Here is a 19,927-nt window from a genome sequence, read left to right on the forward strand (position 1 = left end):
ATTGTCCCTTTTATATTTTCCATTGAACACATCAAAATTGACTGATTTAATCTCATAAATGGATAGTAAAGTGAGACAGGAATAAAATGTTGTTCATGGACTGATAAGTTTTGGCAATATTTCACTTCCATACATGATGTTTTCTTTTCTTACTGTAAAGATATGTCCAGAGTACACATTTAGGGTTTACTGCTATAGACGAAGGATATTTAGACATGAGCTTGTAAAAGAAGAAATGTTCATGATGCAAGTAGGTTCATGGTCATAAATTTCCCAACTCACCTGTGGCGTCTCCCTTTAATACCCTCTAAATACCTTTACATTTTTGATTCAACAACAGTGAAACCAAGATTGGTTTCAACAAATCCAGGTTATCCCACACTGCCAGTTCTGCTTATAAAACAGTCACCCACTGGGCAGATGCATATTTAATTGAAATTTCTGCAAATGTTTTGCTTTAATGGATGATCTTTGCTATGAATCCTAATCAATGGGAACAGGGGAAGAGGAGAGGGAGGAAGAAATAAATCTGAAAGATGGCTTGACAGAACATTCCCACTACATACAATCTGCTGGCAGATCAAAGCTCTGACTCGTAACCCTCTAAAGAAGGGTGGGCTTGACTGACATGGCATCTCTGGGAAACAGTTCTGCAGAAAGGTGGGATTAAGGGTTTGCTGCCTGTATGTACTCTGAATTCATATTAACTTTTATGTAAGTTTCAGCCAAACAACCCTGTATGACTTCTAAGATGAGAAAAGAGACAGACAGAAAACATAAAATCAACTCTGGGGCCTGGTTGACATGGTAGATACAACACACAGGGTTTTTGAGGATATTTCTCAATATTTTTTTGAAGCCAGAGATAGCAGTGGACTCTACTGGTGAAGAAATTCTAATGCAGAAAAAAGTGTAAACGTAGAAATATTGCCAACATGTTGCAATCAATCTGGGTCAGTCTCCACAAATAAGTGCAATTCATCTGCAAAAGACTTTTTTGTAATAACAAACTCAAATGTCGATATTTTGGTTGCTGAGCACCTACGTCAGTTTGCACTTAGATTTCCATCCTTTAGCAATTCAGTCACTACTTGTGGAGCAATTTCTGGCTGAAATGTGTTCTGGATGAATGTAAATAGTTTATATGAACTTGTGTTTAATTGTTGTTTCTGTGCACTGTATCTAGAAATCAACCGATACACAGTTATTACTAATTTATCACATTTAACCACTGTAGCAACACAAACAAATTTGCATGGAATTGTCAATTTGAACCCATTCAATTGTAAATTGCCTGCACACTGACTTTGTCTTATGGCCATCTAAATGGGCCAAAGCCATTTTCAAGATGTCAACTGACAGTGGTCACCAACCTGGCCCCAGTCTTCAAAGCAACCATTTCAATGTACAAGCAATGAGCTTGTACGTTCTTTGCACACAATAACAATAATTCATGACGTGGTCTCCAACCACTGTTTTATCTGGCATTTCTCAGTAACACCACAATTACTGTTGCTCCTTAATAAGAGCTACAATAACAGCCACACTGTGCAGAGTGTCAAGAAAAAAATAAAGTAATTTTCCCTTATGTCTGAGGCCTCTCTTTCCCTTTTAATTATCAGCCCAGTTAAACAGCTGTTCACACAGCAGTGGGACTGGAGACTGCTGAGCAGAGGGTTAATTATCCTGACTACCTTTTTCAGCAGTCTTAAGTGTGGTTTTTCCTGTTTAAGTCTCACAACAATAAAGCAAAAATAATTAGCCTACTTAAGGTAAAAGCTATAGCTTTACTAGAACTCACAAAATATATTCAGGTTGTGAAAAAAGTAAGATAATAATGCAATGGATAAATATACCATTTTCTTTTTCTCTTCTCTTTTCAGTCGCCATCCCTTTGGTTCGGATATTGCATTATTGTACTATATATGATATTTTTGTTTTGTTTTTATAATGCTTGCCTCTCTATGATGTCAAAGATAAGATAAGATAAGATAAGATAACCTTTATTAGTCCCACACGTGGGAAATATTACTAATTTGTTTATTTTAGCTATACAGCTCTGGCTATACAGCTCTGGCTGTGAGCACAGAAGCTCCACCCACATACATATATGTTTAAACCCGTTGAGTCAATCAGAGGAAGGTTTGCTTAAAAGGAGCTAAAATTGCTTGTTTTTCAACAGAGGATGAAATGAGGAGCTACACTAAGTCCGAACTATTGATTTTAACTATTAATCATGCAAAGCTATTTTTATCAAGTCCAACAATAAAAGTATTGAGCTAAAATGAGGTCCCATTTAACTCACACATAGCCTATTTCATATGTTTTGATGGAATCAAGGAGGAAGAGCCATTGCACTTGTCATCATAATTAACCTCCTAAGACCCGAACTCTTCCACAGCATGCACTTTTAATTTCTCTTTGATATTTGGGCATATTGGGACCAGATGAATGTAAAAACAAAGAATTACCAGATTTTTTTTTTCTAAATAACTCCAAATGTGATGTCCACATATATGGACACCAGGTCCTAGGAGGTTAAAGTTCAGCCAGTAGGTTAGCACATTTGTGACGTTCACAAACTCCTTGACCAAAAACAAAGCAGCATGCACTTAAAAAGCAGTTGTGTTGTCATTTACTCTTCCATACCAGAGTGATCTGGCCTAACAGAGCTTTAGTACACGGTACCAAACACTAATGAGTCACTGGCAGAGAACATCCATTAACCCTGCGTGACGCTCTGCTTTTCAGCGGCGCTTAATGCTGACACAGAGATCATTTGAATGCAAATCACCTTGATTACACCATTTCAGTAACTGTAGAAAAATGAACAGGTAATGAACCTGCTTAGTATCAGCTCAGTATTATGACCTCTATTAAACACCTGAATCACAAACACCTTGCTTTACACTCACATGTATGATTTTTTTTCACAGAATTAATATGGCCAAATATTCCATTGAGACTCTAAATCAAACTAACTACATGGAGCTAAACTCACTTGCAGGTTTAGTCTTTGCTAATGTTTATGTTTGTGTCATTCATCATATCCACAGCTACGCTCTCAGAGGACACAAAACACAAACATGTCACTGTTATTGTTGTTGTTATTTAGATGGTTACCACAATCACGCCTGTTTCCAGTCCTGTGATGTATAATCTCAACATACTGGCAGCAAAGCCATCCCAATACACCGGCAAGACACACTCGAGGGTGCAGAAATGAAAAAGGGAATGACAGATATAAAATACTGAATGTAATACTAATACTCAGTCATGACAGCGATGCAGGAGAAAATTGGACGTGCCCACTGAAACACAAGAGGAATTGACAGAACACCTGAGCACACACAAAACACATACTGGAATTAAGATTTTCAAGTTATAAGTTGATATGAAATATTCTACATGTAACAATAATGCCCACGTTATCTTGGATGGTTGGGCGTTACATATAATGCATAGTAAAGCTTTCAGCATTAACATTATGGAGGAGGTGGCAGATCAAATAGGACGTGTTCCCCTAATAAGTTAATGATTTTAAACTTAAAATCAACATCAGCCGTACAAAACTAATGAATTAATTAAACTAGTTTAGAAATCTTTTACCAAAATCATTTTTTCTCAAGTTTTCTTTAGTATTTGAGTAATACACAGACTTTCTGTACACCCATGACTAGAAAAAAAATGTGATAATGAGTGATCGGTTTAAAATTTTATTAGCCCATACATCTGTAGTGAACAGTTCACTGCCCAACTTATAAGCTGTCACCCCCCAAAGAGCTTTAATTTCTTGTTGGAGTATCAGTTCCTAAACATGGTTAAATATTATGTTGGTGTGAGTCAAGAATTTTGTTCTGGACTTTTACTTGACAAGTTTCACACTGAGCTGATGAAATGCAGAAGGAGGATTACGTTGCCCAGAACAGGATTTAAATTAAAGACATATAAGTGAGTTCACTGTTTTTGAGGGTGTGAAAAATTAGTCATATAGTTTATAATTGTACAATAAAACATTGCCATAAAAAAACCTCCATCATTTCCATCAGGTTTGCATTGAGCACCGTTCTTTTTTATTTTTTTAGTAATAGTAAAAATTTTAGTAAACTGACTGAATTAGCTGAAAAAATATAATAATCAGAATCAGAATACTTTATTGATCCCTGGGGGAAATTATTTTTTGTTACAGTGCTCCATTTTAAACCAACATTAAGACAAGACAGACAATACACTAACTAAGAATAGTACAATATATACATATATATACATACATACATACATAAGTCACTCATAAATAAATAGTTGGAAAAGAAACATGTGTAGCTGTAGCAGCAAACAGTGTGTTAAGTGGATGCGTTGTACAGGGAGATGGCCACAGGCAGGAATGATTTCCTGTGTCGTTCAGTGGTGCTTTTCGGTAATCTCAGTCTCTCACTGAACGTGCTCCTGTGACTGACCAGCATGTCATGGAGTGGGTGGGAGGTGTTATCCAACATTGTCTTTATCTTGGACAGCATCCGCCTCTCCGACACCACCTTGAGGGAGTCCAGCTCCATCCCCACAACATTGCTGGCCTTACGGATTAGTTTATTGAGTCTGTTGGCATCTGCGACCCTCAGCCTGCTCCCCCAGCATGCAACTGCATAGAGGATCGCACTGGCCACAACAGACTCAGAAAATCCTCAGCATTTTCTGGCAGATGTTGAAGGACCTCAGTCGCCTCAAAAAATAGAGACGACTCTGGCCCTTCCTGTAAAGTGCTGTGGTGTTTTTAGCCCAGTCCAGTTTATTGTCAATGTGTACTCCAAGGTATTTATAGTCCTCCACAATGTCAACACTGACCCCCTGAATTGAAACAGGGGTCAAGTGTTTCCTGGTCTTCCTGAAGTCCACGATCAGTTCCTTGGTCTTTGCCACGTTGAGCTGCAGATGATTCTGCTCACACCACGTGACAAAGGAGTCGACCACAGCCCGGTACTCTGTCTCATCATCCCTGCTGATGCATCCAACCACCGCAGAGTCATCAGAAAACTTCTGAAGATGGCATGTCTCTGTGCAGTGGCTGAAGTCTGTGGTGTAGAGGGTGAAGAGGAAGGGGGAGAGGACAGTTTCTAACTAGCTCCTGCATGAAGACTTGTTTTAGAAAACCTCAAACACACATAGCATAAAATAATTGTTGTATTTACTATAACGATCAACATGGTGCTTCTAACAAGTTGTTAGCCAACAATCATACCTCCAAAAAGCACCGGCTAATGACTTGTCCAACAAACGTCCTTAACCAATGAGCACACACCTGAATGACAGATATAAAGCCTCCTCTCTGAAATCACCAGAATCTCTGAAATGGGCCTAATGTTTTATTTAATATGAAGCAAAATGAGTGACTGAGAAACTTTTTATTGAGGTCAAGCCTGAGGCCTGTTTAGGACCACAAGTTCACAGCCCCCTGGTGGCCTTTAAAAAGAAGAAATGTTTAAGGCACTTTCACTTTGGCTTCACTCTCTAGAGCTGGAAGCTACATGCCTAGTTTTTATGTGTTTATGGCTGTTCCACAACTGCATCCCATTAGCATTACCTCTTTCACCTTTTTGTGGAAGTCAGGGCAAAGCTGATTCTATGTTGACTTTGTACACTGTTTTGTTATATGAACTGGTATTACACACACAAAAAGTTGGCAAATTTCAAAAATAGGGGCTGATTTGAGCGTAGCCTCAGAGCCAAGGCCTCAATTCTTCAAAGTCAAACCCATTAAACCTGAGCCGCTTCAGAGGGGCAAAAAGAGCCTTTGTTAACAGGAATCAGGGTTAGACTTGCTTGATTTGACACAAATGTACATACAGACAGTACTACACGCACACACACACACACACACACACACACACACACACACACACTGATCTTTTCACAAGGGAGCAGCAACATAATCCCCCACACATCCACACAAAGTGAAACACTTCCCTCCAGTTTCTCCAACACGCATGTTCCCTTACAAACAGAAGAGAAAAACATAACAAAAACAATACCATAAAATGGGAAGCTGTGTAAAATGTAAATGAAAACAATGCAATAATCTGCAAATCTCACATTTGAATCCCATATTTTATTCACTGTAGCACTACTGAGCAAAAATCCATCAATGTTTGAGAACTGAGGAGATCAGTTCAGTCCCAATGATATCCTGTTCTTGTCTGATATTCCATTCTAGCCACGCAACAGTCCCGAGTCTTCTTTATTATGTTTTTTGTTTTATTATGCTTTAACTTCTTGAGCTCCAAGGGTCTTTCTGGGGTGTTAAATATAAGGGCAGGGGGCCAGAAGTGACCCGGCAAAGATTAAATCCGACAGAAAGAGGGAATACATTTTCACTTTTCAAATGTATTTTAATAGGTTTTAAAGCCTTTTCTACTGATAAAGACCTCCCTGTGGCTATTCATACTACACCAAAGTAAGAGAGTAATAGCTAAATAAGTAAATAACAGAAAAGTTCCTTCTTTTTTTTTCATTGTCTAAAATCTATATGTGTCTTTTGTAGTATCAGAAGTTTTAAAAAAATATATAAAATTGATAATTACTTCACAAAATTTACAATTTATTTATTTATCATTTTTAAAGCTTATAATTTCTGCACAGTGAGCTACATTAATTAAAGCCCAAAGAGTTGTGCTAACTGATTAACCATTAACTAGCAGCATTCCTTTATCATACAGAAAAGCTGATAGGTACTGTTATAATTTGCAGTTATTTTTCTTATATTAAGACATCTCACGAATTAAATGTTTAGTTAAACTTCTTTAAACCGACAAAAAAGGAAACTTCACTGGTTCAGCTCATTTAAGAGGTGATGTAAAATGAGTTTGACATCGCTGCTCTAAATGTTCTCAGCTGGTGAAAGGTCTGCACTGCAGACCTAAATCAGTTCAGCACACACACTCTTCTAGTAAGAAGCCATACAGTTTTTCCCTTTTCCTTGAAAAAAATAAAAATGTAAATGTTTAAGCATGAGCCCCACTAACAGCTGAACTGTAGCTAGTGGGCCTATTCCAGGGGTGCGGAACTTCCGGCCTCAATGAGGCAAATCACCCTGGGTCAAGATACCTGAATCAAATGATTAGTTCATTTCCAGGACTCTGGAAAACTTCAAGACATGTTGAGGAGATAATTTAGCCATTTAGATCAGCTGTGTTGGTTCAAGTACACATCTAAATCCTGCAGGACACCGGCCCTTGAGGCCTGGAGTTGCCCCATCCCTGGGCTATTCGATACTGTGTTATAATTCCTCTACCTGAGTACTTACTACAACTCACCTAATTCACCAAAGCACTTTTTTGTTCTCATGCTTAAATACTTTCACACTGTGATGAATGCATCAGAGAGCAACCTGGGCCTAGTATTTGCCTAAGGAAATTTGGTTGGAGCAGCCGGGGATTGAGCCACAGATAAATAGATGTCCAGTCTACCTCCTGAGCTACAGCAACCAGACTTTCAGACCAATTAGTTAATTTCTTTTCTTTCACTGAATAGAATTAAACAGGAAAAAAAGCTCAACAACAACTTAGAAACACAGCATTGGTCATGACTTCCACAACTACTTCTACACCCTTTATAATGTATTCTTTTTGAAACCCAGCACATATTAAGGTGAACCATCTGAGCATCAGTGCCTCTGCAGAGGAACTGCCACAGATTTCACTGTGAGTCTTGGTTTATCAAAGTAAAGACAAGAATGCTAAGTTAGTGATTAAATGCAAAGAATATTTGGCAGATTAGTCAAAGCTATAAAGACTTCAAAATTTAAAAATGTATTGCTTTCCACTTTGTGTCCAAAACACTGAAAATCTTGGCCTCAGTTAATAATATCTCTTTGTGTGTTCAATCTTTCTTTCAAAGTCCAAACTCAGCTTTCTTTTCATTCCGCAGCTCTTGAAAGCAGAATCAAATCACGACTCATTGCAGAGTAAGCGGCACTATGGTCATCTATTTATCTATCTACGACTATGAATCATCACAGCTTGACTGAGGATATTTTGAGACATTGCATTGCTGCATCTAACAGCATTTAAACTCTAGGGGACCCGTTTCAGTCTCTGAGGCTACTTGAGATTCAGTATGCACTTAGACATTTTTCAGTCATGCTGCTTGAAAAGGGCAGACTCTAGCCTTGAATTGAGCACTTACATATCCTACTTAATGCCCACACCATTGAGAATGCTTGCCATTTTGAGGGAACTGACCTCTTTATCTAGTTTGTTCCCAAAATTCCAAATAATCACACAAGAATCCTTGCTTACTATTTTTCTCATAGAAATCCAAAAAATTGTATTTGTACAGAATAAGATTTAACAGCATCATCTCTTGGCTTTCACAAGCACAGCCTGAACTCGCTATGACAACAACATTTCACTCTTCCAATAGTGATGATTATTATTATCAGATTAATTTACAATTAATAATCAATAATTAATAAAGAGTAATAACAATTTATTAATTTTACATTAGTTAAAATTCCCTAATTTCCAGTCCAATACTTTTTGAGCTCAGTGATTCTAGCTTTGCATGATTTGCAGTTCAAAACATGTTCAGGCATCTTTGTTGCATCCTTTCAGGTCATCAAGTGTGTGACACAAGCAAAGAGTAGAAAAAACTGTCAGAAACCAAATGTTCAGAGTCTAAAGCAAGAGCTTCTCACTCAGAGGCATTCACTGTGCATGATGACATCATTATGTGATGCTTTGGCCATATGAGCATCCACAGCCGTAATAGCATTAACAGAAAAAAAGAAAAATCACAGTAGCCCCCATTTAGGGTTTTTGAAGCCTGACATTGGTATTTTGACAACAGAAACTCAGCTGTCTCAACATCATCTTTTGGTTCCGTCAAACAAGAGTAAACCCACGATGGGAGCTCCGTTACAGCTGGTGCTTGTCTGGTCATTGCATTTCATTTCAAATGCTGTATTATCACCAGTGTTGGGGAGTAACGGAATACATGTACCGCCGTTACGTATTTAAAATACAAAATATGAGTAACTGTATTCCGTTACAGTTACCGTTTAAAAAGCTGGTATTCAGAATACAGTTACTTTGTTGAAATAAATGGATTACACTGCGGTACTTTCCTGTTTCATTTTGTCGCGGGTCAGGACTGTTTGGGTTTTGTTTGACAGCTACGTTCTGTTGTTCCAGGCGGCAGCGTTACGGTTGCCATGGTTACAGGGCGACACGCTCTCTCTCTCTCTCTGCGACTGTGTGTTTCCTGGGTGAGAGAGCGCCTTTTCGTTGTTATTGTTGTGCTAAGCTAACAGGCAGAAGGCTACAAGCATAGCTCTAAAGAATGTAGCATCATGGGCAGTGTAGTCCGTGCTGCAGGGAGAATGGACTGCCATACACGTTATGGGTCTGTGAGCGCGAGGAGGGAGAAAAAGGGGAGTGGAAAGGTACGAGTTGTCATCGAGGAAAAACGGGAGCTGGAAGCATGTAAATATAATAATAACCACTGCAGCCAAGAAGAGTGCCTGACGAACCCAGTTGTAAGTAAGCTATTAAGACTCGACTGTACACTGTGTTAGCGTTTTCCTCCGAAACAATAAGTTCCGTTGGAGCAGCCTTTCAACGCCTCTCTCTGTCTCTCGCAAGAAAAGTTGACCCACACAACAAAGTAAAGCTATTTTTCGGCTACGAGCCGACAGGGACCCCGCCGTATTAGTCAGAGGTCCCTTTACTACAGTTCGGAGTCGCGGACCTTCAGTAATAGTAATAAATCACACAGCAATAGTACATTCACGTTGTTGTAAAAAGCATGATAATATATTAAGTAGTCCAAAGTATTCAGAATACGTTACTGTCATTGAGTAACGTAACGGAATACGTTACAGAATACATTTTGGGGCATGTATTCTGTATTCTGTAATGGAATACATTTTAAAAGTAACCTTCCCAACACTGATTATCACAAACAGATTGCATGCACTTACATGCTAGCTTGCTTCCTTGTGTCATAACTTGATAACAGTCTGATAGGGGATTACTGTTCTATTGCAATTGTGATGCGTCATTGTCCATTATCTTTTCATTTAGCTTAGACAAATGTGCTAAATCAAGGTTCAAGGTTCTTTATTTGTCACATGCATAGTTATACAAGTATAACACACAGTCCTCGACATGTGCAAAAATGGGGGGGGGTAGAGGAAGAATGTTTTTGTCACATCATGTTTTGGCCTTTTGGTCTCTTTTTACTTGACATGGTGTAGTTCTTTATCAAAAACTGGTCTGCCAAAGACGTAAAAAAAAAAACCTAATTTAAATTACATGACTGCAGTTCATCAGTTTTTATTGTAAATATATAAATATTTATAGTAATTTAACCCATGGCTACCATGGCTATCATGGCTCTCTGGGCCATGGGTAACAGTTTTAGAATCACTGATGTAGTGTATATTATCATGCGCCGCGGCGCGCGTGCACAAAAGGATCCGGACGCAAACTAGGGAGCAAAACAAGGAACTAAAAACCGGGGGAAACAATGACACGAGGAAGTCGGGATCGGGACCGTGGGAGCTCGGGAGGGAAGTGTGGCAGTCCGTGAGCAGGAAGTCCGTGGGGATAGCGAATGGGCCAGATGATGCACCGAGTGATCCAGTTGAGCCGGAGGACAGGCAGGTGGCAGACGCCGAGTCAAAACCTGGACACAAGTTCCAACACAGTTCCAACCAGAAGTGAATGCACGCTTTCGTGGAAGTCTAGTTACCACTGTGGGGTGACTAACGGACTGGCGTGGAGCATCCGTCAGCGCCGGGTTAAGTAGATCTTCATGTAATCACCGCAATGGAGAGCAGGTGTGCCACACCCCCAGCCCGGGGGTGTGGCTACCCGAGCATCACGCATTCCACAGTCACAGGACCACGGACCATGACAGTATATACAACAATATGAAAGTATAAAAATGGTAAAAGATATATAATAAATTATGAAAGAAAGCAAAAAAGGCAAAGCAATCACACACACACACACACACACACACACACATATATATATATATATATAGAAAGCGAGATGACAGCTAAAGACCATGTTTCTCACATGATTGAAATGTCACATTTGAAAGGGTTCTCATGAATTGCAAGGTGACAGTGTTTGAATCATCATCTGTCACCGAAGGCACACAAACAGATCTCGGCTTTATCTGCAGAAGAACAAATGACTGATGCAGCTGGCTTCACATCCTGCAATAAACGTCTACAAATCAGATTGACAGTCAGTATAACATTGCACTTAAACCACAAGCTCCCTGCTGAATGTAAGTGCCAGAGAAATATGCATATATGAAAGATTGTTTATGGCAATATTGCTGCTTAGTTTCAACATGACATCAAACCCCTTAACTTTACTTAAAATGTGTGGATTTTGAGGATACACGAACTGTTTGTGCTATATTAAAAACGTTTCACTCAGCTTTCACCCTTCTGTAACATCAAATATCTCATTTGCCTACAACAGACTTAATTACAGCTTAATAGTATATGTGAGGAGCCACACTCTGATTTCATGCTTCAAATGGGATTTGGAGCATATGTTATAATCCTTGGACAAAATCACTAAATAACAATATGGGTTAATTAAAGCTTATATCCCACATAATCCTAATGATTCACTCTGTTTTGACTCCTGAGGTATTAATAAAGCAAAAAATTAAAATCATTGACAGATTTGCAGCAGCTAAGGGCACCTTTAAGCGCCTGAAGTGTTTTCATTACTCAAATCAGATTTATTGCCAACATTGCACACATGCATTTGTTCAGTCATGTTTTATGCAGCAACATTTAAAGTGAGTCAATCGACAAACCGTGTGGTAGAAGCATTTGCCCATTTCTTTCACTGCTCAGGATTCAGCAGCATCATCATCAACAGTGCGGATTTGATTTGATATGATCTGACTCAACTAATGTATAATCTTCCCATATTTGGGCTGCTTTGTATTCCCCATTCCAAGTGCTCCAGGGTGGCATAGCACACACTGTGAGATACCCAACCACTGATTCCATTAGGCTGTTTACCAGGCAGCTTCTCCTTCTTATCTACTGAAATTATTCAAGCATACAGGAATTCATAAAGCAGAGTAACTGGACTGCTTTGTCTGAATTACTCCTGGGTGGGTATATCTCAAATGGCTCTGCAGTGGTCTAGGTCATGTCTGAACATTTTCTAGTGTTCATTGGTGGCCACAGCTCCTCTTGTTCTATTCCTCAGAAGGGTCCCTCATCATATATGCTCCCTGTTGAACACATAACATAACATTTCCTTCCATGGGTCCTATACCAGCGGTACCCAACTTTTTTTGCACCACAGACTGGCTTATATCTGACAATAGAAACCTTGAAAACTATAAATTTACACCTGAACCTCAACTCGTACTGGTCTGTGGCCTGGCTTGTGGACCGCTGTCCTATACAATTTAAGTTAGGGCGTGACTATTTGAGCAGCCATCCATTGTGCCACAGTTTCAAATAATGGAGTAGAAGAAAGAATGTGAATATTGTTTACCCTAACACTAGCACAACACAGCAGTATCCATAACACGAACTGCACATTAGGTGAGCTTATATGGAGGTGAGTATCCTGCTTACAGTCAAGTTCTGAAGCACTCCATTCCTGTGTTTATGTTAGTTTTAAACAAAATGACATTTAAGCCTGTAAGCTGCAGCATTTTGAAAGAAACCAGGATACCGCTGCATGTATACATTGTATTCAGACAAGATCCTATACACCTTAAGCCAGCTGAGGTATGATAACACAGACCACAGCAGCAAAAAGGAACTGAGAAAGAAACTGGTGTCTCGAATTATGATGTTTTGTACTTATGCTTGATGTCTATCAAGCATAAGTACATGAAGTGCTCTAAAAGTGGACTTGGAACTTTAGTTACCTCAACTGGAGAAAGTACTTTATTAAACCAGGCTTGCATTTGTAGTCCCTTCATTGTAGTAAAAAGCCTTGTTTCTCTCTGTTCCTGTTTGACACATTAAACTTATTGCATTTTGTGATAATACTAAACATCCTGTAGCCTTTTCATATTAAAGGAGAGATCCTTCTTTACTTAATCAGACACTATTAAAGGACGGTGAAGCAAAGCCATTTTCAAAACATTAAAACACTACACTAAAATAATGAAAGCATTATATTGTTAACGCACTAAAATAAATTCTCACTCCTGCTGCCGTCCCGCTGAAGTCACTGTTCGTCATTCCTTTGTGTGCGTGTGTGTGTTTTAATCACTGAAATGAAGAACATTTGCTCCATATGTTTGATCTTAACCAGCCGGAGAGAAATGCAAGTTGTTGATGGTTTAATGTGCTGCACATGAGCAGGTAATTAGCTGTGCAAACTGATCGTAGCTGTGCAAATTTGTTTGGCAGCTCATTTAACAAGCTAAGGTGCAGAAAGAAAAGCCCGATAAGAAGGCTTCAGCTGGAAGGATGTGAGTAGTTTTTTAAAGTTTTGTGTGTTATGTGAGGCTGACACGTGGTTCATTCTAACTATCTGCCTTTGCTGTGACACAAGACTGAAATGACAACAGTATATGTTAAAATAACGCAATATAAGGCTCCATAATTTAGAATATTCCTGACATTTTCAATAATTCACATACATAAATACATAATTTGTTATATTATCATTGCAAGTATGTGTGTGTGATTTTTCCTTATTTATTTATTCTTTGTTTGTTTTATTTTTTCTTTATGAAAGGAAGCATATGTTTGTGCTTATATCTGTTTAATCTATCTTTTAAACTTTTATGCAATTTCTCCTTTTTAAAGGCACAGTGTGTAAAATTTGTCCACCACAATATACAGGTACATTTAGTAAAGAAAATAAGAGAAAAAAATACTATACAAAAATCAATACATTTCAATATCGCTACCGTTCTGATTCATTTACATATTGAAAGGGAGTGGGAAGAGCACTCCACATGTCTGTTGATTGCCGTAAACTGAATTCTGTTTTTTCACATCCCAGTTCAAATGCATTTGCCACTGTATGACAAATGTCATTTACCTCAGCTGTCAATATGACTGCAGTGTCAATTTGTCCGGTGTCCTGGGAGTCCGCTATAAGTCAGCGTGTCATCGAAATTGATGACAAACTGATTACAGCGATACCGAGGTGAGTTGTTGAGGATATCCTGAACATTTCTGTCAGTAAGCACTGCTGTTAGCTGCTGTTAGCTGGGATTATTGAAACTTTCTTTGAAGTGGATCTACCAATGATAGACTCAGGCACTTAGCGAATAAACTCTCTTATGATGTGAGAATGTAATCAAATTGTTTTTCAGAGGAAAAATGTGATTTTTAGGATACTCAAACCTAATGTTAGCCGCCATAATGTTAACTTACAACCTTCTTGTTGTTCTTTAGCCAACTCATTGTCACCTGTCCGGAGATGGGAGAATTTTGTGTCTTATCTGCTGACAATAAGTAATTGCCACAATATGAGACATAAATAGGCATGTTTATGCACATTTTCATGTGTTAGAGCCATGAGCTCAGTTCATTATATAATGCTTGAAGTGAGAAAGATGAGGAGGTGGAAAATGAGGGAGGAAGAGAAAGAAATTATGTAAATATACATGTCCAGTCTGCATGCCAAGTGTCCTTGGGCAATATACTAACCCCATGTTGTTCTCCGGTGCATCAACTGGAGTATGAATGTATGTGGATAAAAATTAGGAAGCACTTAGAAACAGTAGAAAAGGGTGCATTGTGCAAACTGATATGAATGGGTGAATGTACAAGTTGTGTAAAGCGCTTTGAGTGCTCAAGACAGAGTAGAAAAGCTCTATATAAGAACCATTTACCTTATTTGCGGTGGTCAGGCAGGTATAGCACTATTGGACAGGTAGAAAATTTTACAAAATACTTGCCATCTAACTATAATGGGCTAATCTCCAATACTCAAACCCATTTAAAGAGAGTGAAAGAGAGAGTGAAAGCATCAAAACCGCTGCCTAACCAGTTTAATGGATCACCCAGAAAGCTCCTGCTCCTTCAGGCTGTATTTCATCCCTTGAGTTCGACCTTAAAAATGTCATCTTAAACTCATGACTTCCTTCAGGGTTAAATAACAGCTTACCTTGATCCAGATCATACTCTTCCGTGGTGCTGACAAAGTGAGGTCTGGAGTAAAAGTTATGCGGCCCCGGCTGCTGGAGGCCCCCAAGGCTGAAGAGGCTTCGCTCATTTGAAGCACAGCAGGAAAAGACCCTCCGGCTGGGGATGCAGGAATAACGTGTCCAGCTCTTCATCTCCAGGTCAAAAGCCTCCAGTGCTGTCACCGGCATCTTTCCCTGGCGACCACCTGGAGGAGAGGGGAGAGAGATTCAATGAATTTATGATTATGACAAAGCTTTACAATTACAAGAGATTCTATTAAAATCCAGAGAAGTGAAATGTGAGCAAACTGACAAAGTCACCTGTGTATTATCATGAAGACATGGAAACTGCATGCCCCTTCTCATAAATGAAATATATTCCCAGAAATATTATCATGTGCACAAACAACAAGCCAAGGACAAATGCAAATTTTCTGTGTGACACTGTTTGTCCCTGTTTCCATTTCCTGTTTCATTGCTTTTTAATCCCCAGTGCCTGTCACATAGTTTCCTTGGCATTTATGTCAAAGTCTAGCGAGTGCACAGACCAGCGCTGGGACCACATTTCATTTTGGGCTGAAAGGAGAGCACAGCAGCAGGGAGCTCCCCTAGGACACTTAGGAGTTGTTTACTTCCACAAATCATAACTTAACCTTGTAAAATACGACTACAAGGGGAAGGCAAGCTTTGTGAGACAGAGAGAGAGAGAGAGAGCCTGCGTGGAGCGGGCAGTAAGAGTTTGGATGATGGGAACAGGGGGGTTGAAAGCAGCGCAGCACTGTGGGGGCCAGGGGTGAGAGGCAAATAGGGAGGGAGGCAGCGGAAAAAGAAGGGGGAAATGTAAAGAATATGAGAGAGTGACAGAGAAATTATAGAAAGCATTATAGAAAGAGAAAAACAGAATGTGGAGGAGTGAGAGAAGAAAGTGGAAGAGGGTCAGCTGGAGTGGGCAGAGTGGCAGAGAGATCGATAGCAGTAGCGAGACAAAGAGTCGAACTGTGTGGGAAGCATTACATGTGAGAAAAAGAGATTCCATGCAAAAGATTTGGTTGATTGGAGCAGAATCTACTGTGTATGGTTTTCCTTGAGAGTACATAGTTCACATATGGTTTTAGTGTTGCTGCAATACTCCACAGACTAACATTTTGGCAAAAGTGTAAAACAGAGAATCTGGACTGCTGCACTACTGAAGGAGACAGCTTTTGCACAAATCTACATATAATCACGGGTCTGAGCTGCATTCTAAACCAAATTCAGCTCAGCAAAAATAAGCCATCTGTATAATCTATATAACAGATGTATCTCTGTTATGTAGATTATACATACAGTGGGGCAAAAAAGTATTTAGTCAGCCACCGATTGTGCAAGTTCCCCCACCTAAAATGATGACAGAGGTCAGTAATTTGCACCAGAGGTACACTTCAACTGTGAGAGACAGAATGTGAAAAAAAAATCCATGAATCCACATGGTAGGATTTGTAAAGAATTTATTCGTAAATTAGGGTGGAAAATAAGTATTTGGTCACCTCAAACAAGGAAAATCTCTGGCTCTCACAGACCTGTAACGTCTTCTGTAAGAAGCTTTTCTGTCCCCCACTCGTTACCTGTATGAATGGCACCTGTTTGAACTCATCATCTGTATAAAAGACACCTGTCCACAGCCTCAAACAGTCAGACTCCAAACTCCGCCATGGCCAAGACCAAAGAGCTTTTGAAGGACACCAGGAAAAGTATTGTAGACCTGCACCAGACTGGGAAGAGTGAATCTACAATAGGCAAGCAGCTTGGTGTGAAAAAATCAACTGTGGGAGCAATCATCAGAAAATGGAAGACATACAAGACCACTGATAATCTCCCTCGATCTGGGGCTCCACGCAAGATCTCATCCCGTGGGGTCAAAATGATCATGAGAACGGTGAGCAAAGATCCCAGAACCACACGGGGGACCTGGTGAATGACCTGCAGAGAGCTGGGACCAAAGTAACAAAGGTCACCATCAGTAACACACTACAACGGCAGGGAATCAAATCCCGCAGTGCCAGACGTGTTCCGCTGCTGAAGCCAGTGCATGTCCAGGCCCGTCTGAAGTTTGCCAGAGAGCACATGGATGATACAGCAGAGGATTGGGAGAATGTCATGTGGTCAGATGAAACCAAAGTAGAACTTTTTGGTATAAACTCAACTCGTCGTGTTTGGAGGAAGAAGAATACTGAGTTGCATCCCAAGAACACCATACCTACTGTGAAGCATGGGGGTGGAAACATCATGCTATGGGGCTGTTTTTCTGCCAAGGGGACAGGACGACTGATCCGTGTTAAGGACAGAATGAATGGGGCCATGTATCGTGAGATTTTGAGCCAAAACCTCCTTCCATCAGTGAGAACTTTGAAGATGAAACGAGGCTGGGTCTTCCAACATGACAATGATCCAAAACACACCGCCCGGGCAACAAAGGAGTGGCTCCGTAAGAAGCATTCGAAAGTCCTGGAGTGGCCTAGCCAGTCTCCAGACCTCAACCCCATAGAAAATCTGTGGCGGGAGTTGAAAGTCCGTGTTGCTCGGCAACAGCCCCAAAACATCACTGCTCTCGAGAGGATCTGCATGGAGGAATGGGCCAAAATACCAGCTACTGTGTGTGCAAACCTGGTAAAGACCTATAGTAAACGTTTGACCTCTGTTATTGCCAACAAAGGTTATGTTACAAAGTATTGAGTTGTATTTTTGTTATTGACCAAATACTTATTTTCCACCCTGATTTACGAATAAATTCTTTACAAATCCTACCATGTGGATTCATGGATTTTTTTTTTCACATTCTGTCTCTCACAGTTGAAGTGTACCTCTGGTACAAATTACTGACCTCTGTCATCATTTTAGGTGGGGGAACTTGCACAATCGGTGGCTGACTAAATACTATTTTGCCCCACTGTAACAGACAGAAATCTGGACAATAAAAAAAAACAAAAAACAAAAGAATCCATTAGTCTTTAGCCCGTTGCTTCATGAGCCTCCATAGCTAAAGGTAGAAGCCAGCGCTAAGGTACAATCATATAGCGGGAGACCCATGCATAATCAGCCTTACTGTATTATTAATATTTTAATTTGTTCCATTTTCTTACTAGGTTCTTTTAACGAAGATGAATTACGGTTAATTGATTTTCTGAATAGCTCTTTTTTTATTAGCAACTTGGTTAATTGTTATGACTGACAGATGCTGAGAATGAAGGAGCTTTGCAGACCACCATTTGGGATCGGTATGTAAGAGCATCAAAGGACTGTTTCATGAACTGTGTGGTTCACTGTTGTCTGTTTCAACAGCTGACAAGCTCCAAACACAATTTATCTATGTATTATTTGTAGCTAGTTAGTGAGAAAATACTAATCCTGCTAATCATTAATAATCATTTTGTGAGCATCCACAACAGTCCTAGGGAGTGAAAGACCAATATCAGTAATACAAATACCAATCAATACCACATCTCCAACCAGTCACTACTGTACAGGTTAAAATTACAGTCTGTCACCAGTGGAAGACAACAAGCATCCATACTTTGGCTCTACATTTGTACAGAGACAGGAAAAAGTGAAATTACATCCATTAAAATATGTTAATGTAGCAACAGTAAACTCCACCAACCTAATTAAACATTAGCTACCACTGAATCTGTGTCTGGGCTTTGTAACCATTTTAACATCAGAGCATTTTAAATTGGCATAATTAACATAGCAATTATTTAAAAAAAAGACTAAAGCATCCAAAACTAAAAAACTATTGCAAGCACCAAAACCTGCAGTGTATCAAATGGCCTCCTAAGGTGATATTAGTAGCGCATTCAGCATCACTGCTTACCAAGCTAGCCAGTATTGGCATAAGCTAAATTTCTCCAGGTATACTTTGTTGGTGAAATATGATCGCACGTGATTTCAAATCCTAACCTTCAGACTTCTATATGATATTACACAGAGAATAAATGAATAGGTTGGGTCTCAGGTGGGTATCTGAAAAACATTAGCATGTTAGCACTGTAGATGTGCAGTAAAGTCGCAGTAAACATTTGGGTAAGGGTAACATAAAAATAACATAGTGGCAGAGGTGTGCTCCCTGGCTCAACTGCAGGGGAGGAGTGGTGCAGTGAGCTCAAGGGGGCAGTGCCGGGGAGGCAGGTGAGAACACAGCTGGCGGTGTTTGGACTGATGAGTCTTTTTTCCCCTTTTTAGTGAGGCAGGAGACGAGAGACGGGGTTGTTGGAAAAGCTGAGACCAGCGCTGACCAGACTGTGGGTTGTTGCATAAAGAACCCTAAATAAACGAGACATCTCTGAGCATAAACAATGTGTGTGTGGAGTGCATTCTACAAATGTGAATTATAGAGCCTTCCTTATTTTTTTAATATAACCAATACTATCGGTGTAGCAATATTAGCTATTTGCTGATCAAAACTGTCATGTCAATTGTCAACAAATTTAAAATTTAAAAGAAGTAAGGAGGAGACAGGAGATCCACCTTTAGCGCATAAATGACTAAATAAATACCTACACATTGTAAATCTTAAGGAAAACTGTTTCATGTGTTAAAAATAATTTACATAGACATTCATTAGAGCAAATATACTAATATACATTTTTCAGTTGTAGCTATTATTAACTAAAACATCTTGTTTAACTTTATTTTATGAGTAAGTTAGCTACTGCTGTGCCAGATTGCTGTTGTCCTCTTTCATATTGTTTGCTCTTTATTCATGTCCATTCTGTGTTCCACATTGGCTGATAAGGAATATATATTA

General features: G+C 39.5%; 1 protein-coding gene across 1 annotated transcript in view; it reads right to left on the bottom strand.

The window, feature by feature from the left end:
* klhdc8b (kelch domain containing 8B) overlaps nt 1-19,927 on the bottom strand; it is a 277,860-nt gene that overhangs the window by 63,607 nt on the left and 194,326 nt on the right. Inside the window, exon 4 of the mRNA XM_085260474.1 lies at nt 15,126-15,350. Within this exon, the coding sequence (XP_085116600.1) occupies nt 15,126-15,350 (225 nt within the window). The remainder of the gene's footprint in view (nt 1-15,125; nt 15,351-19,927) is intronic.

This window comes from Mchenga conophoros, linkage group LG20, assembly GCF_057382185.1.
Source record: "Mchenga conophoros isolate Kocher_MC1m ecotype Shallow Benthic linkage group LG20, M_conophoros_male_GT1.1, whole genome shotgun sequence".
In the NCBI taxonomy this organism is placed as follows: domain Eukaryota; kingdom Metazoa; phylum Chordata; class Actinopteri; order Cichliformes; family Cichlidae; genus Mchenga; species Mchenga conophoros.